This window comes from Lagenorhynchus albirostris, chromosome 2 (genome assembly GCF_949774975.1).
Source record: "Lagenorhynchus albirostris chromosome 2, mLagAlb1.1, whole genome shotgun sequence".
In the NCBI taxonomy this organism is placed as follows: domain Eukaryota; kingdom Metazoa; phylum Chordata; class Mammalia; order Artiodactyla; family Delphinidae; genus Lagenorhynchus; species Lagenorhynchus albirostris.
In genome coordinates, this window is record NC_083096.1 from 109,970 (window position 1) to 131,880 (window position 21,911).

Here is a 21,911-nt window from a genome sequence, read left to right on the forward strand (position 1 = left end):
GCTACTCTTCATTGTGGTGCGCGGGCTTCTCATTGCAGTGGCTTCTCTTGTTGAGGAGCACAGCTCTAGGCATGCGGGCTCAGTAGTTGTGGCTCGCGGGCTCTAGAGCGCAGGCTTCAGTAGTTGTGGTGCATGGGTTTAGCTGCTCTGCGGCATGTGGGATCTTCCCCGACCAGGGCTTGAACCCGTGTCCCCTGCATTGGCAGGCAGATTCTTAACCACTATGCTACTAGGGAAGTCCCCTGCCACTGGTTTTTAAATCACATGACCCGACTTTAAATCCATCAGCTGGACAAAGAGGAGCCTGAACCAAGATGGCAGAGCAGAAGGACGTGCTCTCACTCCCTCTTGAGAGAACACCAGAATCACAACTAGCTGCTGGACAAACATCGACAGGAAGACACTGGAACTCACCAAAAAAAGATACCCCACATCTAAAGACAAAGGAGAAGCCAAAATGAGACGGTAAGAGGGGTGCAATCACAGCAAAATCAAATCCCATAACTGCTGGGTGGGTGACTCACAGACTGGAGAACACTTATACCACAGAAGTCCACCCACTGGAGTTAAGGTTCTGAGCCCCCGTGTCAGGCTTCCCAATCTGGGGGTCCAGCAACGGGAGGAGATTCCTAGAGAATCAGACTTTTAAGGCTAGTGGGATTTGATTGCAAGACTTCGACAGGACTGGGGGAAACAGAGACTCCACTCTTGGAGGGCACATACAGAGTAGTGTGCACATCGGGACCCAGGGGAAGGAGCAGTGACCCCAGGGGGGACTGAACCAGACCTGCCTGCTAGTGTTGGAGGGTCTCCTGCAGAGGTGGGGGGAGGGTGCTGTGGCTCACCGTGGGGACAAGGACACTGACAGCAGAAGTTCTGGGAAGTAATCCTTGGAGTGAGCCCTCCCAGAGTCTGCCATTAGCCCTACCAAAGAGCCCAGGTAGGCTCCACTGTTGGGTTGCCTCAGGCCAAACAACCAACAGGGAGGGAACCCAGACCCACCCATCAGCAGTCAAGCAGATTAAAGTTTTACTGAGCTCTGCCCACCAGAGCAACACCCAGCTATACCCACCACCAGTTCCTCCCATCAGGAAACCTGCACAAGCCTCTTAGATAGCCTCATCCACCAGAAGGCAGACAGCAGAAGCAAGAAGAACTACAATCCTGCAGCCTGTGGAACAAAAACCACATTCACAGAAAGATAGACAAGATGAAAAGGCAGAGGGCTATGTACCAGATGAAGGAACAAGATAAAACCCCAGAAAAACAACTAAATGAAGTGGAGATAGGCAACCTTCCAGAAAAAGAATTCAGAATAATGATAGTGAAAATGATCCAGGACCTTGGAAAAACAATGGAGGCAAAGATCGAGAAGATGCAAGAAATGTTTAACAAAGACCTAGAAGAATTACAGAACAAACAGAGATGAACAATACAATAACTGAAATGAAAAATACTCTAGAAGGAATCAATAGCAGAATAACTGAGGCAGAAGAACAGATAAGTGACCTGGAAGACAGAATGGTGGAATTCACTGCTGAGGAACAGAATAAAGAAAAAAGAATGAAAAGAAATGAACACAGCCTAAGAGACCTCTGGGACAACCTTAAATGCAACAACATTCTCATTCTCATATAGGGGTCCCAGAAGTAGAAGAGAGAGAAAAAGGACCCGAGAAAATATTTGAAGAGATTAGAGTCAAAATCCTCCCTAACATGGGAAAGGAAATAGACACCCAAGTCCAGAAAGCACATAGAGTCCCAGGCAGGATAAACCCAAGGAGAAACATGCCAAGACACATAGTAATCAAACTGACAAAAATTAAAGGCAAAGAAAAATTATTGAAAGCAGCAAGGGAAAAATGACAAATAATATACAAGGGAACTCCCATAAGGTTAACAGCTGATTTCTCAGCAGAAACTCTACAAGCCAGAAGGGAGTGGCATGATATACTTAAAGTGATGAAAGGGAAGAACCTACAACCAAGATTACTCTACCCAGCAAGAATCTCATTCAGATTGGATTCAGATGGAGATATCAAAAGCTTTACAGACAAGCAAAAGCTAAGAGAATTCAGCACCACCAAACCAGGTTTACAACAAATGCTAAAGGAACCTTTCTAGGCAAGAAACACAAGAGAAGAAAAACACCCACAAAAACAAACCCAAATCAATTAAAAAAAATGGTAATAGGAACATACATATTGATAATCATCTTGAATGTAAATGGATTAAATGCTCCAACCAAAAGACACAGAGCGGCTGAATAGATACAAAAATAAGACCCATATATATGCTGTCTACAAGAGACCCACTTCAGACCTAGGGACACATAGACTGAAAGTGAGAGGATGGAAAAAGATATTCCATGCAAATGGATATCAAAAGAAAGCTGGAATAGCAATACTCATATCAGATAAAATAGACTTTAAAATAAAGAATGCTACAAGAGACAAGGAAGGACACTACATAATGATCAAGGGATCAATCCAACAAGAAGATATAACAATTATAAATGTATATGCACCCAACATAGGAGAACCGCAATACATAAGGCAACTGCTAACAACTATAAAAGAGGAAATCGACAGTAAACACAGTAATAATGGGGGAGTTCAACACCTCACTTACACCAATGGACAGATCATCCAAACAGAAAATTAGTAAGGAAACACAAGCTTCAAATGACACAATAGACCAGATAGACTTAATTGATATTTATAGGACATTCAGTCCAAAAAGAGCAGGTTACACTTTCTTCTCAAGTGTGCACGGAATATTCTCCAGGATAGATCACATTTTGGGTCACAAATCAAACCTCAGTAAATTTTAAAAAATTGAAACCATATCAAGCATCTTTTCCAACCACAACGCTATGAGATTAGAAATCAATTACAGGGAAAAAAAGTAAAAAACACAAATACATGGAGACTAAACAATACGTTACTAAACTACCAAGAGATCACTGAAGAAATCAAAGAGGAAATCAAAAACTACTTAGAGACAAATGACAATGAAAACACGACTATCCAAAACCTATGGGATGCAGCAAAAGCAGTTCTAAGAGGGGAGTTTATAGCAATACAAGCCTACCTCAAGGAACAAGAAAAATCTCAAATAAACAATCTAAACTTACACCTAAAGAACTAGAGAAAGAAGAACAAACAAAACCCAAAGTTAGCAGAAGAAAAGAAATCATACAGATCAGAGCAGAAATAAATGAAATAGAAATTAAAAAAACAGGAAAGATCAATAAAATTAAAAGCTTGTTCTTTGAGAAGATAAACAAAATTGATAAACCATTAGCCAGACTCATCAAGAAAAAGAGGGAGAGGACTCAAATCAATAAAATTAGAAATGAAAAAAGGAGAAGTTACAACAGACACCACAGAAATACAAAGCATCCTAAGAGACTACTACAAGCAACTCTATGCCAATAAAATGGACAACCTGGAAGAAATGGACAAATTCTTAGAAAGGTATAACCTTCCAAGACTAAACCAGGAAGAAACAGAAAATATGAACAGACCAATCACAAGTAATGAAATTGAAACTGTGATTAAAAATCTTCCAACAAACAAAAGTCCAGGACCAGATGGCTTCACAGGTGAATTCTGTCAAATATTTAGAGAAGAGCTAACACCCATCCTTCTCAAACTCTTCCAAAAAATTGCAGAGGAATGAACACTCCCAAACTCATTCTGTGAGGTCACCATCACCCTGATACTAAAACCAGACAAAGGTACTACAAAAGAAGAAAATTACAGACCAATTATCACTGATGAATATAGATGCAAAAATCCTCAACAAAATACTAGGAAACAGAATCCAACAACACATTAAAAGGATCATACACCATGATCAAGTGGGATTTATCCCAAGGATGCAAGGATTCTTCAGTATACGCAAATCAATCAATGTGATACACCATATTAACAAACTGAAGAAGAAAAACCATATGATCATCTCAATAGATGCAGAAAAAGCTTTTGACAAAATTCAACACTCATGTATTATAAAAACTCTCCAGAAAGTGGGCATAGAGGCAACCTACCTCAACATAATAAAGGCTATATACGACAAACCCACAGCAAACATCATTCTCAATGGTGAAAAACTGAAAGCATTTCCTCTAAGATCAGGAACGAGACAAGGATGCCCACTCTCACCGCTATTATTCAGCATCGTTTTGGAAGTCCTAGCCACGGCAATCAGAGAAGAAAAAGAAATAAAAGGAATACAAATTGGAAAAGAAGAAGAAAAACTGTCACTCTTTGCAGATGACATGGTACTATACATAGAGAATCCTAAAGATGCCACCAGAAAATTACTAGATCTAATCAATGAATTTGGTAAAGTTGCAGGGTACAAAATTAATGCACAGAAATCTCTTGCATTCCTATATACTAATGATGAAAAATATGAAAGAGAAATTAAGGAAACACTCCCATTTACCATTGCAACAAAAAGAATAAAATACCTAGGAATAAACCTACCTAGGGAGAAAAAAGACCTGTATGCAGAAAACTATAAGACACTGATGAAAGAAATTAAAGATGATACCAACAGATGGAGAGATATGCCATGTTCTTGGATTGGAAGAATCAATATTGTGAAAATGACTATACTACCCAAAGCAATCTACAGATTCAATGCAATCCCTATCAAATTATCAATGGCATTTTAAATTGGTATGGAGACACAAAAGACCCCAAATAGCCAAAGCACTCTTGCGGGAAAAAAATGGAGCTGGAGAAATCAGACTCTTTGACTTCAGACTATACTACAAAGCTACAGTAATCAAGACAATAGGTTACTGGCACAAAAATAGAAACATAGATCAATGGAACAAGATGCAAAGACCAGAGATAAACCCACACACCTATGGTCAACTAATCTATGACAAAGGAGGCAAGGACATACAGTGGAGAAAGACAGTCTCTTCAATAAGTAGTGCTGGGAAAACTGGACAACTACATGCAAAAGAATGAAATTAGAACACTCCCTAACACCATACATAAAAATAAACTCAAAATGGATTAGAGACCTAAATGTAAGACCAGACACTATAAAACTCTTAGAGGAAAACATAGGAAGAACACTCTTTGACATAAATCACAGCAAGATCTTTTTTTGACCCACCTCCTTGAGTAATGGAAATAAAAACAAAAAGAAACAAATGGGACCTAATGAAACTTCAAAGCTTTTGCACAGCAAAGGAAACCATAAACAAGACAAAAAGACAACCTTCAGAATGGGAGAAAATATTTGCAAACGAATCAATGGACAAAGGATTAATCTCCAAAATATATAAAGAGCTCATGCAGCTCAATATTAAAAAAACAAACAACCCAATCCAAAAAATGGCCAGAAGACCTAAATAGACATTTCTCCAAAGAAGACATACAGATGGCCAAGAAGCACATGAAAAGCTGCTCAACATCACTAATTATTAGAGAAATGCAAATCAAAACTACAATGAGGTATCACCTCACACCAGTTAGAATGGGCATCATCAGAAAATCTACAAACAACAAATGCTGGAGAGGGTGTGGAGAAAAGGGAACCCTCTTGCACTGTTGTGGGAATGTAAATTGATACAGCCACTATGGAGAACAGTATGGAGGTTCCTTAAAAAACTAAAAATAAAATTACATATGATCCAGCAATCCCACTACTGGGCATATACCCAGAGAAAACCATAATTCAAAAAGACACATGCACCCCAATGTTCCTTGCAGCACTTTTTACAATAGCCAGGTCCTGGAAGCAACATAAATGCCCATCGACAGACGAATGGATAAAGAAGATGTGGTATATATATACAATGGAATATTACTCAGCCATAAAAAGGAACGAATCTGGGTCACTTGTTGAGACGTGGATGGATCTAGAGACTGCCATACAGAGTGAAGTAAGTCAGAAAGAGAAAAACAAATATCGTATATTAACGCATATATGAGGAACCTAGAAAAATGGTTCAGATGAACCGGTTTGCAGGGCAGAAATTGAGACACAGATGTAGAGAACAAATGTATGGACACCAAGGGGGGAAAGCCGTGGGGCCGGGGGGGGTGCTGAATTGGGCGATTGGGATTGACATGTACACGCTGATGTGTATAAAACTGATGACTAATAAGAACCTGCTGTATACAAAAATAAATAAAATTTAATTTAATTTTTTTTAAAAGTTACAGAACTCTAAAGGTGATTTTACCATGTGTAAATTATATCTTAATTTACAAAAGGGAAAAATCCACAGTGAGATACCAGCACACATCTGCTAGAATGGTTAAAACCGAAGGACTGAAATACCAGGTGTTGCCAAAGATGTGGATGAGCGTTGCTGGTGGGAATGCAAAGTGGTGCAGCCAGTCTGCAAAACAGCCTGGCCGTTTCTTACAAAAGTAAATCTGTACCTACCACACAAACCACTCTTACTTACCCAAAAACTTGCCCATGAATTTTTAGAGCAGCTTTATTCATTGTAGCCAAAAGCTGAAACAACTCAAATGTTCATCAGAAGTCATAAAGAGATTAACATAAATAAACTGTAGACAAGGCAAACTATACTGATATAAACCGTATCAGTGGTTTTCTGGGACTGGGGATTGGGGGGGCCAGGGGAGGACAGAGATTGACTGTAAAGGACCACAAAGCAGCTTTCTAGGGGGACAGGACTGTTCTACATCCTGAGGATGGTAACGGTGGTTCTATAACTGCAAACATTTGTTAAAATTCAATGAACTGTATGCTAAAAATGGTTTGTAAGTTATATGTCAATAAAGCTGACTTTAAAACTAAAAAAATAATAATAAATTATTCTCTTCAAAATGCCATGGTTTAGGCACAAGTTTAGAAAACCATCCCTGAGAAATAGGGATGTAGAGAAACCTAATTTATCATAGAGATGGTGCTGCAAATGCCTGGGGAGAGCAAACAGCACGAGGATGCGTAGTCATCCACATGAGAAGCTAGGATGACTGAAACCCTAACACACGTTCCTACTGAAAACTCCATCCTGCAAAACTCCATCCTCCTGTGTGTTCTTCTCCAAGAAGAACACACAGGAGACCATCATTATGACCTCAGAGCTGGGGGGAGGGGAGACGATGTGATACTATTCGCAGCGTAGTAAAGATAGGTCAGTGGAACTACATAGAGTAAAACTAGCCTCAGGCTTACACAGTTACTGGATTTTGACAAGATGCCAAGGTAATTCAGAAGGCAAGGGAAGCTGTTTTCCAAAAATGGTGCCGAAACAACTGGATATCAGTGCAAAAAAAATGAACCTCAACCCCTACCTCACTCCATATGCAAATATGAATTTGAGATGAACGCAGACCTAAAGGTAAAAACTAACACTATATTCTGCACAGTGAAGGAAACATCAACAAAATGAAAAGGCAGCCTACTGAATAGAAAATGTTTATTTGCAAGATATTTATCTGATAAGGGGTTAATATCTAAAATATATAAGGGACTCACTGAACCCCATAGCAGAAAAAAATAGCCCAATTAAAAGTGGACAAAGGACCTTTATAGACATTTCTCAAAAGAAGACATACAAGTGACCAACAGGTACATGAAAAGATACTCAATGTCACTAATCATCAGGGAAAATCAAACCAAAACCACTATGAGATATCACATCACTTCTGTTAGAATTGCTTTCACTAAATTTTTTTTTTAAGGTAAGCGCTGGTGAGGATGTGGGGAAGAGTGAACGCTTGTACACGGTTGGTGGGAACATAAATTAGCACAGCCATTATGGGAGTTCCTCAAAAAATTAAAAATAGAACTAACTTCTGATCCAGCAATCCCACTTCTTGGTACTTATATATCCAAAGGAATTGGAATCAGGTTATCCAAAATACGTCTGCGCTCCCATGTTCACAGCAGCACTCTTCACAATGCCAAGGCAGGAAACAACCTAAATGTCCATTGACAGAGGAATGGATAAAGAAGATGTAGTATATAAAGGTATACAGTGAAGTATTGTGCAGCCTTTAAACAGGTGGAAATCCTGCCATTTGTGACAACATGGATGAACTGGGAGGACATTATGCTAAGTGAAATAAGCCAGACACAGAAAGACAAACATTGCATGATCTCATTTATGTGTAAAATCTAAAATAATGAAACTCAGAGAAGCAGAGTAGAATGTTGGTTGCCAGGGGCCGGGGGAAGGGAGAAGTGCGGAGATCTTATCAAAGGATGTGAAGATTCATAAGATTTGGGGATCTAATGCACAGCAATGTGACTATAGTTAACAATGCTGTATTTTATACATGAAATTTGCTAAGAGGGTAGGTCTTAAGGGCCTTAAGATTAATAACAAAAGAAAGAAAACAAAAGAAGAGAAGAGAAGAGAGAGGAAGGAAAGAAGGAAATGGTAACCATGAGAGGTGATGGGTATGTTATTTAGATTGTGGTGATTATTTCACAATGTAAATGTGTATCAAAATATCAAGTTGTACCCTTAAAACATATATAATTTTTATTTGTCAGCTGTACCTCAATAAAGCTGCGGGGAGAAACAAAAATTGTAAAGCTTCTAGAAAGAAACATAAGAGAATATCTTTGCAACCCTGTAGTATACAATATTTCTTAAACAGGGTTTTAAAAATCACTGACCATAAAAGGAAAAAGTAATAAATTGTACATCAAGGTTACACATAACTGTTAATTCAAAAAAATGTTCTAGATCTTCTCTAACCATCCTAACTTCAATACAAAACTTTTAATAGTTTTTGTTTGTTTGCTTTTTTGTTTTTTGGTTCCCAGAGGAGAAAGAGGGAGGGAAAAGAGAGCAAAAATTGGGAGAAGATTCAAAGTGGGGAGGAGAAAAGTTTTTAGTTCAAAAAGTTATGCCCTGTTAGAAGGCTACAGTTTTTAGATAGATGGCCTTGTCAAAACAACACTATTATGGATAAAGAAAATGTGATAAAGAAATAGATAGGGGCTTCCCTGGTGGCGCAGTGGTTCGGGGTCCGCCTGCCTATGCAGGGGACGCGGGTTCATGCCCCGGTCCGGGAAGATCCCACATGCCGCAGAGCGGCTGGGCCCGTGAGCCATGGCCGCTGGGCCTGCGCGTCCCGAGCCTGTGCTCTGCAACGGGAGAGGCCACAACAGCGAGAGGCCCGCGTACGAAAAAAAAAAAACAACCATAAATGAAGGGACTTCCCTGGTGGCATAGTGGATAAGGCTCCGCGCTCCCAATGCAGGGGGCCCAGGTTCGATCCCTGATCAGGGAAGTAGATCCCACATGCATGCCGCAACTAAGGAGCCTGCCTGCTACAACTAAGACCTGGTGCAACCAAATAAATAAATATTTTAAAAAAAAAACATAAATGAGGAGGTTTGTAGTCTTTTTTTTTAATATATTCTTTTTTGTTTTAATTTATTTTATTTATTTATCTTTGGTTGTGTTGGGTCTTTGTTTCTGCACAGGCTTTCTCTAGTTGCAGAGAGCGGGGACTACTCTTCACTGCGGTGCGCGGGAGTCTCATTGCGGTGGCTTCTCTTGTTGCAGAGCAGGGCTCTAGGTGCGCGGGCTTCAGTAGTTGTGGTGCGTGGGCTCAGTAGTTGTGGCTCTCAGGCTCTAGATCTTAGTTGCTCCGCAGCATGTGGGATCTTCCCAGACCAGGGCTCGAACCTGTGTCCCCTGCATTGGCAGGCAGATTCTTAACCACTGCGCCACCAGGGAAGCCCTGTAGTCTTTTTTTGGTTTTGAAATATTTCCTAAATTTAAACTTATGAAAGAAATCTTTGAATATAACTAATTGTCTCTCACTGGGATATTTATTCTCCCAATTCATTAGAAACAGAATAACATCATGGGATACCATGTATACATCTAAGAGAGATAAAAATTCCCATGTTCCATGCATTTTGTGTTGACCAGTAAAATGAAAGCAAAGTCTTAGGGTGAGGTTTCCATTTAAAAATTCCAATAAGGGCTTTTTCAGCTGACAAAAACCTTTTTTGCATTGGCCTGGTAATTCTTTACCTTGTTGTTTTGCTATGGCTCTCAATCAGACGCTATGTATATATTTGTTCAGCTGTTCTAGTTGTCTTCACTGAGAAGTTTCAAATTACCTAGATTGCTATTCTAAAAGAACTTTTATGTACGACTTGAAGAGATCTTCAAGACACAACCATTAAATGAAAACACTCAGGCTTCAATACAGTAGATTCATTACAAAATTATTAATTAATGCAAAAAAAATCTACACATTTCTGTTCAGTGTAATTACAAATAAAGAAACTACAGAAGATTCTGTTACTGGTAGTTTGTCTGACTATGAACCCTATAAAAACTCTCCTGATTAAAACAACTAAATATGCTACACGTAACACTTAAAAGCCGTTGTTATGTGTATCACTGGAATGAAAACAATATGAGAAATTCTCAGAGACCAAAAAATTAAACAAAACTAGGACTCCAGATAGGTAAATAAGGCCTGAAGCTGGCTTTTGTCCTGAGGGAATTAGTCAAGTGCCTGTGACACTGGGCTGAGCAGGGTGCAAGGGACGGGAAAAGGTCAGGATAACCTAGGATTTCAAGATACGGGAGACAACCACGTAAAGACGCAACAGCAAGGGCTGCACATTCAACAGAGAGAACTAGGGAAAAATACACACCACTGAACGGGACAGAAACAAAATCTACTAGAGGGGAAAATACCTCCCCTGATATTCCCAAATACAAGCTGTCCCTTGTGTAGATTTGCAGCCACCTGAATCAACACTACGAGGTGATCTCAAAAATCTCCAGCCAAGATAATATTTTCAATTGGCCACCACTCAAGTTGGTAATTTCCGCCAAGATGCCCGGAAAAGGCAAATACAAATCTTTTGAAGCATTTAGGACTCAAAGAATCCTCACAAAGTTCTAAAGAATAGAAGCTCATAGTAAAAAAAAAAAAAAAAAAATCACAAAACACACAAGGAAATAAGACACCATAGTGAGAACCAGAAGAAAAAAAGATCATTATTGTATTAACTTCAAATATTAGGTTAAAATATTCACGTTAAATTTCTAGGATAACTCCAAAGGCTAGAAAGAGTGTTTACTGCCAAAACCAGAGAGAGGGAGAGAAAAAAAAAAAAGTAATGAGAAAGAAAAGAAAAATTCAACCAGGTCTCCTGAAAGGCAAAAAGAGAGGGAGAAAAAAGAAAAGTAGAAGATACTTGATGTAATAGCATAAATTCATAAATATAAATATTACCTGATAGATGAAAATGAACCAAACTCATTAGCTAAAAAAGATTGTCTTAATTTAAAAAAATATACAGCTTTTCCTATTTATAAGAGATAACAGAAAACCTAATAGAGAGATAACCTAATAACAGAAAAGAGATAACCTAATAGAGATAACCTAATAACAGAAAAGAGATAACCTAATAACAGAAAAGCTGGAAGGAACAGCATGGAAAAAAGATATACCTGGCTAATACAACTAAAATAAATGATATCCGACAAGACAGACATTAAGGGGTAGAAAAAAAGAAGCATCACCAGAGATAAAGAAGATCGAGACATATCTTAGGGGTTGTTTGATGAAAGATGAACCTTATTAGGGAGCTAAAACAATGTATTTAACTGTAGACTTTACCTCAAGGAGACAAAATTAGTATTAACAAAACACCCAAGGAGAAATTGCTACATTCACCATCGTAGTGGGAGATTCTAACATATCTCAGTAACTGATAGATCTACAATGCTCTACCCAGCCAAAAAACAAAATTAGTAAGGTTGGAATACAATCAACCAGCTTGATCCAATGGGCACATATAGAACATTGCATCCTTTATAATGTTTTTAAAGGCATACATGGAACATACATGAAAATTGACTGGGAAGCATCTCAACAAGTCCCGAAGAATTGAAGTGACACCCCAAGTTCACCGACAACAATACAATTAGCTTCTAACCTACCTGTTTTCTAAATTAATGATAAAAAGAAAGATTTTTAAACCCATATTTTTTAACATACACACATATTTCTAAATAATTCATAAGCTAAAGAAAAAGAGTAATGGAAGTTAGAAAATATTTAGAACTGAACCATAATGGAATTACTAATAGGAAAAGTTGGGTCATGCAGTTAATCCTGTTCTTGAAGGAAATTTATAGGCTTAAATGAAAATAAGTGAGACTATAAATTATAAAATAAACAAGACTAAAAATTTAAAAGGTAAGCATCCATCATAATAATTTAGTAAACTAGAAGAAACAAAAAGCAATGAAAATATAAGGAAAGAAATCTTCAATATAGGCTGAATTTAATGGCATATGAAGAAACATCATGAAGAGAAAGAAATGGCAAGCCACGCAGTGGGAGGAGTATTGTAGTACATAGAACAAGGAACGTCCTCCCAGAAATGTATAAAGAACTAGTACAGATGAATGAGAAAAAGGCAGGCAACCCAGTGGGCCAAAAACTTCAACAAGGAGCTTTGCAAAAGAAGAAGTGTTTCAAAAGGAGCTCATCTCATTTCTCCTCAGGGAACAGCAAATAAAAATTTAAATGGCTAAAACTAAAAAGACTGAAGTGCTGCATGTTGGAAAGGATGTATCAGAGAACAAGGATTGGTAAACTATGGCCCATGGACCAAACACAGTCCACCAACTGCTTTGCAAACACAGCTGTATCAGAGCACAGCCATGATCAACTGTCTATACATTGTCTAGGACCGCTTTCATGCTGCAAGGCCAGAGTTGAATAGCAGCCACAGAGGCTGTATAGTTCACAAAATCTAGACTATTTACTGTCTGGCCCTTTACAGAAATATTTGTCAACTTCTGATGTGGAAAAGCAAGACTTCTCATCACTACTGGTGGAAGTGCAAACCGGCCCAATCACTTTAGGAAACTGTTTGCAGAATCCACTGCATCAAATATCGTGCACCTGACGATGGGGCAATCCCATTCCTAGGTAAACACTCATTCAAGTACCTGTGCCCCAGGAGACATGTATGACAGCGTATACAGGAGCATTATTTGTAATGGTCACAAATTGGAGGCAACCCAAATGAACGTCAGTAGTACACCGGGTAAATAAATTTGATCTAATCATACAACGGAACACTACTCAGCAATGAAAATGAATAAACTACTCTCACAACAATACGGATAAATCTCACAAACATAACGCAAAAAAGAAGCTAGATACAAAAGACCACATACTGTACGATCCCATTTATATAAATTCCTAAAAGAGGCAAAACTAAGAGTCACCTCCACATTATTTGAGGCCAAAACCCAAGTCTTACCTACTGTGGAAGTTTCTCCCTACAGTTACTTTGCTCAAAGGAGAAGCCAAGAAGAAAGTCACCTAAGAGAAGAATCAGTGGGACACAGAGACAATCAATGTCCTTCAGAGTCACATATATAGTTGTTTTAATCAGGAGAGTTTTTATATGGTTCATAGTCAGACAAACCACCAGTAACAGAATCTTCTGTAGTTTCTTTATTTGTAATTACACTGAACAGAAATGTGTAGATTTTTTTTGCATTAATTAATAATTTTGTAATGAATCTACTGTATTGAAGCCTGAGTGTTTGCATTTAACGGTTGTGTCTTGAAGATCTCTTCAAGTCGTACATAAAAGTTTTTTTAGAATAGCAATCTAGGTAATTTGAAACTTCTCAGTGAAGACAACTAGAACAGCTGAACAAATATATACATAGCGTCTGATTGAGAGCCATGGCAAAATAACAAGGTAAAGAAGAATTACCAGGCCAATGCAGAAAAGGTTTTTGTCAGCTGAAAAAGCTCTTTTTGGAATTTTTAAACGGAAACCTCACCCTAAGACTTTGCTTTCATTTTACTGGTCAACACAAAATGCATGGAACATGGGAATTTTTACCTTTCTTAGACGTATACATGACTGAGAAGGGTGGTTGTCTCAGGAGGCTGGAATTAGGGGGCTCTTCTGAGCCTGAAGCTTCACCACGCATTGTCCAGTCTGGTGAAGACCATTCTGAGCTGGCCTGGAACATGGCTGGATGGTGGCGGATGGGGCCACATGCAGGCCTGGGCAGGAATCAGGTGACTTCTCTGGTGGGTAGGCTGGAGGTCAGTGCTCGTCACCTAAGCAGTGTCCTTTGGGTCACTTGGGGGTGTATCTCTGTGTCCAAATCCAGACTGGAGAGTCTGGACGGCCTCCCAGAACAGTCTCTGAGTACTTTTCTGTGGGTCTGTAAGGGGTTGCGTATCAGCTTATTTGAGGGATTTTGGCAATCCTGGATGAGGATCTACTACCTGTTTTTGTAAGTAAAATTTTATTAGAACGTAGTAACTTTTATTCATTTACGTATTATCTATGGCTGCTTTCATGCTACAACAGCAAAGCAGAATAATTGTTACACAGGCCGTATGCCACCAAAATATTTACCATCTGACCCAAACAGAAAAAGGTTGCCAACTCAGACACACACAGAGCGAAGACCATGTGAACGCACAGTGAGAAGAAGACGGTTATCTACAGGCTAGGGAGAGAGGCCTCAGGAGAAATCAAGAGGAAACGTCAGGGTTTCCCTGGTGGCGCAGTGGTAGAGAGTCCGCCTGCCGATGCAGGAGACACAGGTTCGTGCCCCGGTCCGGGAAGATCCCACATGCCGCGGAGCGGCTGGGCCCGTGAGCCATGGCCGCTGAGCCTGCGCTTCCGGAGCCTGTACTCCGCAACGGGAGAGGCCACAACAGTGAGGGGCCCGCGTACCGCAAAAAAAAAAAAAAAAGAGCAAACGTCAACCAGGCTGGGAACTGGGTATGAGAGGGAATGGGCATCTCGGCCGATGTGTGGCTCCTGGCCCTCAGCATCTGTTACCGTCTCCTCCTGTCCCCCGCCTCTGCTGCCAGCAGGGCTCAGCTCGAATCTCTAGCCGGGCATCATCACTGTCTGCAGAGAGTCATTGTAGCAGCTGACATCTGTTGAGTGTTTTGTTCTATGACAGGCCACATGTTAAGCACATTACATGCCTCATAGCACTTATCTATCGGTAGACAGGAATCAGAAAGAAGTTGAGGAAGTCGTCCAGGTTCTGATTCAGTCCAGTCTGCCCCCAAAGCCAGGTCTTTGGCCCCGGGGGCTGGAGAACCCAGATCCAGATGAGAAGCTTGATCTGGACCCAAAAGGAGCTCCTGAATGAGCCTGATGGCATGAGGGCCTGGCCATGTGAGCAAAACCAGTCACGGAAGCAGGAAATGAAGATGCCACTGTCATTCCCGAGGAGACTTGGCCAGCCTGTGAATCCTCTGGTTGAAAGTCTGCCCTTTGAAGAACTAACGTGACAACACAATGATTAGTTTCAGGCCCTCCTGCTCTGAACGCCAGATTCCTCCCTGCTAAGCAATTTGCAGACTTGGAGATTTCCAGTTCCAGCTTGGTGTGGTTCTACGTTTGACAGGACTCCCTCCCTGTTCGACGCTAAGTGGTCTTAGTAGCAGGAACAGAAGGCTGGGGAGGAGGGTCTGGAGCTGCAGCCCCTCCTTGTAGGAGTACCTGGGAGCCGAGTCCGGAGGAAAGAGGTGGGGCGCGGAGTGACCCCGCCCCTACCGGGCCCCGCCCAGCCATGCCCCGCCCCTCCATGCCCCGCCTCCTGCCCGCCCCGCGGCGCATTGTGGGATCTGGGCGCTGGCTGCGAGGTGGAGGACGCGGCTCTTGAAGATGGGGTTGCAGACGGTGAGACCCTCGCTCCGTATTCCCGCACCAGGGGACTCCGCCCCTTCTGGTTCCCGGCACTCAGGTCCGGACCAGGGGCTCTCACCGCCGACCCCGCCCCGCAGGGCTTTACACCCGCCCTGGATGCCGGGGTCTCGGTACCGCACGCTCGGGCTGGGGACCCCACCCAGGCTGCCCCCTGAGCTCGGCTTGCTCCTGCGCTGGAGTTCGGGGTCGCCACCCGGGGTGCAGGTCGTAGGGGCCCGTCACCGCCTACGCCCTGGGCTCTTCCCCGGCGCGACGGTCACGCTGCCCCCTCTGCCCGCAGAGCCCAGTCCTGCTGGCCTCCCTGGGGGTGGGGCTGCTGACTCTGCTCGGCCTGGCTCTGGGCTCCTACCTGGTGCGGAGGTCCCGCCGGCCGCGGATCACGCTCCTGGACCCCAATGAGAAGTACCTGCTGCGACTGCTAGACAAGACAGTGAGTTGTGGAGTAGCGGAGGGGACCTGAGTTCCGCTCGGCTGTGGTTGGGATGCCCCGGGGAGTTGGCGACACCAGACCTGCCTGGTGAGACGCTTGTCATCCATCCTCCAGACCGTGAACCACAACACCAAGAGGTTCCGCTTTGCCCTGCCCACCGCCCACCACGTTCTGGGGCTGCCTGTGGGTAAGAACTGCGGCGTGGGCTCCTTTCCCTGGTATTCTAATAGGGTGAGCCCCCTTCTGGGGTCTCCTGAAACGCGCTGCTTCAGTCTTGTGCCTCCCCACCCCATCACCCTTTCCACACCAGGCTGCGTATCCTCCAGGCTGTGAGGTGCCCTGGGCCACTCTAGGGTGTGGCTTCTGTGCCCCCAGACATCTTCAACTCTCAGCAGTCCTCCCTCCTTCCTGCAGGATTTGCTTATATCCCCGCTGAGTAAGCACTAATCTTTTCCCCATTGCCCAGACCCTCAACTCACTGCTAAGGTCCTGGGCAGTCATTGATAAGAATCTCAGCAGAGGGGAGTTTATGAGGGATCCAGCTGGGGGCTCAAAGGGGTGAATCCTCCCTGCTTGGTTGCTCACTGGGACCCCAGCACGGAGCAAGACGCTTCTGTCCTCTCAAACCTCCCAGATTATTTTGAAAGGTAACAGGAATGCAGCACCTCCACAGGAGTCCTTATGTAGCTCTGCACGTGGTCCCCAGGCCAACATGTCTACCTCTCTGCCCGGATCGATGGCAGCCTGGTCATCAGGCCGTACACTCCCATCACCAGCGATGAGGACCAAGGATATGTGGATCTTGTCATCAAGGTAAGAAGGTTGGAAGGAGCCCCAGGAGCCCCTTATCCTCCTCCCTCTGGGACCTGTAGAAACTTCCAAGATGTGTTTGATAGGAGGAGATGCGTGTCCTTTGTGGACATGAAGGAAGTATGTGGAATGGGAAGAGAGAGCATGTGTGTCATCCCTGCCCTGCTTCAGGCAGGTTCAGTCAACAGGGGGCTCAGAAACCAGGGACATTCCAAACAAAGTACTTTCCATTCTGTCTTATCAGGTCTACCTGAAGGGTGTGCACCCCAAATTTCCTGAGGGGGGAAAGATGTCTCAGTACCTGGATAGCCTGAAGACTGGGGACATGGTGGAGTTTCGGGGGCCAAGTGGGTTGCTCACTTACGCTGGGAAAGGTAACGGCCTAGCTCCCACGTCTCCGGTGCCTGGCGTCCTCTCCACACGGTGTGGTTCTGTGTGTCCATGTGTGTGTGTGCACGTGGGTAAAGGCCAGCTGCCCCTCCTGTAAACACAGCCCTGACGTTATAGAAAGGCGTGTTCCTCAGCCCCTCTTGACACAGGAATCTGTTCTCCATCCACATGAATTCACCCACTGTGACAGCCCTGGAGATGACTAATGCAAACGCGGGCCTCTCTTTCTCTCTGCCCCTCAGGCCGAGCTATGCAGAGAGCCAGAGATTACGTTCAGCCCTTCCAATGGGAACAGCTGGGTGCATTAGCAAGCCTGGGAGCTGCTCTGTGCCACTTGGGAAAATAGATTCACACCTGGCCTCATGCCTGTCGCCCTGAGCAGGGAGTGACCCTCTGTGGGAGTTAGCTTATGACTCACTGTGTGTTCCTAAACTGACTCGTAGCTCATAATATGGGACAGACAGTCCTGGCCCCATTGCCCCTGAAGTGTCTTGTTGTCAGGGCTGGCTCAACACCTAAGCTCCAGGATCAGATTCCACAGCAGCTGCAGAACTGGCCTGGGACGTATTTTCGATTTTGCATTTGTTTACTTAGTTTCCTGAATTGACTGTTCTTTCACCCCTCTCTCCACTCGACTTCTCAGGGATGTTTAGCATTCAGCCCAACAAAAAGTCTCCACCAGAACCGCGAGTGGCCAGGAAACTGGGAATGATTGCCGGCGGCACAGGTTCTTGTCCCCTGCTCCCTCCCACCATTGTGACTGTTGCCGTGGCAGCTTCCAGGTGACCCTCAGAAGGTTTGGTAATCATGGCCAGACTTAATCAGGGCATTCCCAGCAATGCCTAGAGCTCCCCAGTTGCTGCAAAACAAAATCATAATGAGGTAGAAACCCCCCAAAATCTATTTTAACTGACAGAATGAGAGAAACAAATCATGTGGGCTCTCCGGAGACCTCAGATGGAATGAATCTAATAAATTTTAGGTGAGAACAGAGAAGCAGCTAAGAATAGGACAGTGGAGAAGATAGAAAATTAACATTGGACATTTCCCCATGTTAGACACTCTGGGGACTCTATATGTGTCTGTGACATAGGTACAAGCCTTCCCATTTTACAGATGGGAACACAGAGGTTCAGAGAGGTTGAATCATTTCCACATGGGTAGAGGCAGGGTTAGTGTGCAGCTCTGCTCAGTTCCAAAGCACGTGCACTTAACCTGCATGTCCAGGGCTCCAGGCATCTCAGCATTGAATCAGTAGGTACTTGCAGTCATCTGTGATACTGGAGCCTTAGCCTCCAAGGGACTTCCAGAGAGTCTTGGATTGGTTCCTTAGAAGGATTTCAGCAATGTGAATTTATGTGAATTTTGAGCACGTGACCACAATTCACCTACAAGATATGAATTTTAGTGAGGTTGGGGTAAAGGGCCTATCTGTCCAGAAATGTAGGTGCTGTGAAGACACAGGGGGAGTGTAGAGAATTAGGACACAAAGGAAAACAGAGTGAAGGGGTGAGTGAGTAGAATTAAGATGAAAGGGTTGGGCAGCTAAGGAGCAGGGATGGGGAGGGTGGCCACCGCATCTCACCGTGGGGCATCTGTGTGCAGGAATCACCCCAATGCTGCAGCTGATCCAGGCCATCCTGAAAGACCCAGAAGATCCAACCCAGTGCTTTCTGCTTTTTGCCAACCAGGTTGCGTTGCTTTTCTCAGTCCTGGGACTTCAGAGTTACTGTGTGGGGAGAGGTATGGTACCAACGGGCAAAACGAGCCCAGTGCCTGGCTCAGCCTCTGGCCAAGGCCTCCCTGCGGGTAGAGGGTCCTCTTCCACAATAAGGAGGACAGAGCACTGAGCCACATTCCCTCCCTGGCCCGCAAGGAAAGAAAAAAAGAAAACATTTAAGGAGTCTAGTCCTGAGTATAGAAACTTGCTCCTTGAGTCTCCTTTGTTAAATATTCTGTCTTTATTCCTTCATACTGTGTAAATAAAGGCTGTTCCCCTCTCCCTCCCCTCATCCTAGCTCCCTAAAACCCTCGCTTATTCCCTAGAACTTCAATTTTCTTTTTCTTTCCTGGTTGGAAAGTTGTTACAGCAGAGAACTTTATGTTGTTGTGCTTAGGAACCTGAGAAGGTTCCTAAAGACTTTGCTTCTCCTCTTCATTTCAGACTGAAAAGGACATAATCTTACGGGAGGACTTAGAGGAGCTGCAGGCCCGACACCCCGACCACTTTACGCTCTGGTTCACTCTGGATCACCCCCCAGAAGGTACCCTCCCCATTTCTGGACATCCCCAAATCAGGGCCTCGCCCATCTGTGGGTTCTGGTTTCAGTGAAACCGACCCTGCCCGACACTGCCAAACTCTGAGCTCATGGACACAGTGGTCTCCTGGACTCTTCCCCGCGGTTCCTGTTTACCGGGTGGGTGCAGGGCTGGCCGTGCCGCTGAAGCAGGCTGAGTAGACCCGTCCAGCTGCCGCTACAGCTCTGTACCCTCTCAGGAGCCTTTCTGGACTGCCACCACCCCACCCCGGCCCCGCACTGCACCCCACTGCCAGCATGGATCTGGAGTGTCATTCTCTCCTCTCCCCATGCAGATTGGGCCTACAGCAAGGGCTTTGTGTCTGCCGACATGATCCAGGAGCACCTGCCCGCCCCAGGGGAGGATGTGCTGCTGCTGCTCTGTGGGCCACCCGCAATGGTGCAGCTGGCCTGCCACCCCAACTTGGACAAACTGGGCTACTCGCAAAGGATGCGATTTACCTACTGAGCATCCCCTCACTTCCCTGGTCCCGCTGCCGGCACTTGCCCCCAGTCAGCCCTCAAATGCTATAAGCCCTAGATGCCCTTCCCGACAGTGTCAGCCTTTTCGTCTTTCTCCGGAGCTGGAATCTGGATGGTCCCTGCGGGAACAACATCCTTATAGCCGTGGAAGAGGGCCAAAGCCGAGTCATCTCCTGGAAGGCTCCCCAGTCTCCCTGTGATGAAACATCCAGGTCAGGCTCAAGGAGCAGACTCTTCCATGGGTCAGAAAGAAGGGAGCACGCACATTTGTTCCAAGACTGGCCAGTTCCTTCGTGGCATCACACTCTTCTTTGTGTCTGTGGTTAAAGAGCAACCTGTTTAATGGGTTTGATTTAACATTTGGTGCTTAACCCATAGCAGACTGTGTGTGCGGTGCGGGGTGCAGACTTAGAAAGCTAATCTTTTAGAGGCAACAGGAGAGGAGGAGATGGTCTCTTCAGACCTCAGAGAAAGGGATCTGAAAGATGTGTTTGTGTGTCTGTCTCCCTCTGCCCCTGCCGAGGCTGGAGGGAAAGGGCTCCCCACGATCTAAGACTGTTACTGTGGCAGAAACCTCTGGCTTATGCAAATAAATGGGGCTAAGGCCCTTGTGTTCTACCGAAGCGGTGGTTGTGTCTGGGGTCCTTTTTTCCAAGGCTATTCATGCCTGAGAATCTTGGGAGGAAGGGTTTCCCAGCACAGAATTTCCCCCGGGTCTTCCAAAGAACCTTTGAGCGGTTGTACCCTGTGCTGAAATGTGAGCCGCCACCAAACTCCACACTCATCTTAGCAGCTGTCTCTGCAGAGCCAGAAGCTCAGCTTCTCCCTGGAGAACTTCTAAGGAGGAGGAAGGAGAATACAAGTGAGAGGGAAGCTTTTGGAGCCCAGGTACCCCTCACAGTGGTCCTTGGTTTGGCCACTCCTTCCCTCCTTCCTTCTCTTGGCCCTTTCTTCACTGCATTTATCCTTCAGGGTACCTGGCAAATAAGTCAAGGTATTGTCTTTCTATTTGGAAGAGAAGCCTTGTCCTTTAAAAAGTAACCTGACACCACCAGCCCTAGCCAGACTGGTTGGTGCCTGGACAGAGTTGGCCCCCAGGTACATCTGTCCTGACCGCCCTTCTCCTGCTCCAACAGCCTGGCCCAGTCCACTCCCTCCCAGCGTCACACCAGGGCCACCTCTTCAGATCTTCTCTTAATCACACTGGAAAAGAACAATGCATCAGGTCAGGAGGAAGGTCGGCATTGTTTTTCTGCATGGAACTGTGTACTGCTTCCCCTGGGGCCCCTGGAAGAAAGGCTTGTGGATGCTCCCCAGGGTAGAACCATCACTAAATTGTGTTACTGGTATTCCATCAGACATGTCTTGATCAGCTGGTGTGTGTGTGTACTGGGCTCTGTGAGACACACTCGGCTGCCTCACCTCCAAAAAGGAAAATCTTGCCTAGGGTTGTTGGGCTCACACAGTGAAGCAGCCCAGCAAAGAGACCTTCCCACACAGAAGCTCATTCCTTGTCTCGCACGGGTTCCTGCCTTATCCACATTAAGGACCTGCCACATGCCAAGCACTGTGCTAGGTCCTGAGGATTCAACCATGCCCAAGACTGTTCTTAGACCCCAAACAACTCATCGTCTAGAGTAAGACAGCGATAAATAATTACAACACAGTGTGGTTAATACTATAGAAGAGATACAAGGTGCAGATGGGAAGGGTTTGGAAAAGATTCTGAGAAGAAGGAAGAGAAGAAGTTTTTTAGTTAACAGCCTTGTAGCAGGTGCTGTG

General features: G+C 44.2%; 1 protein-coding gene and 1 long non-coding RNA gene across 4 annotated transcripts; one reads left to right on the forward strand and one right to left on the reverse strand.

Moving 5' to 3' along the window:
- Nucleotides 1-7,497: 7,497 nt before the first annotated feature.
- Nucleotides 7,498-15,329, reverse strand: LOC132506892 (uncharacterized). Its single transcript, XR_009535981.1, has 3 exons — nt 13,878-15,329; nt 13,281-13,342; nt 7,498-7,932 (listed from the first exon to the last, which is right to left on the reverse strand). It is a non-coding gene; the product is annotated as an uncharacterized LOC132506892 (long non-coding RNA).
- Nucleotides 15,330-15,579: 250 nt separating this feature from the next.
- LOC132506898 (NADH-cytochrome b5 reductase 1) lies at nt 15,580-20,752 on the forward strand. 3 transcript variants are annotated; one of them, XR_009535983.1, is made up of 9 exons: nt 15,580-15,692; nt 16,000-16,149; nt 16,264-16,336; nt 16,856-16,962; nt 17,204-17,333; nt 17,993-18,131; nt 18,955-19,092; nt 19,514-19,613; nt 19,943-20,081. XR_009535983.1 is itself a non-coding variant. In XM_060125717.1 (9 exons), exons 1-9 carry the CDS (start codon nt 15,678-15,680, stop codon nt 20,113-20,115), a joined length of 918 nt encoding a protein of 305 aa, XP_059981700.1. In that variant the 5' UTR covers nt 15,580-15,677; the 3' UTR covers nt 20,116-20,752. The 3 variants fall into 3 exon arrangements, 2 of the variants coding, with proteins under 2 accessions (XP_059981700.1, XP_059981710.1); XM_060125717.1 differs by having other exon boundaries at nt 17,993-18,076; nt 18,955-19,040; nt 19,943-20,752; XM_060125727.1 differs by lacking the exon at nt 17,993-18,131 and having other exon boundaries at nt 18,955-19,040; nt 19,943-20,752.
- The last annotated feature ends 1,159 nt before the right edge of the window (nt 20,753-21,911 follow it).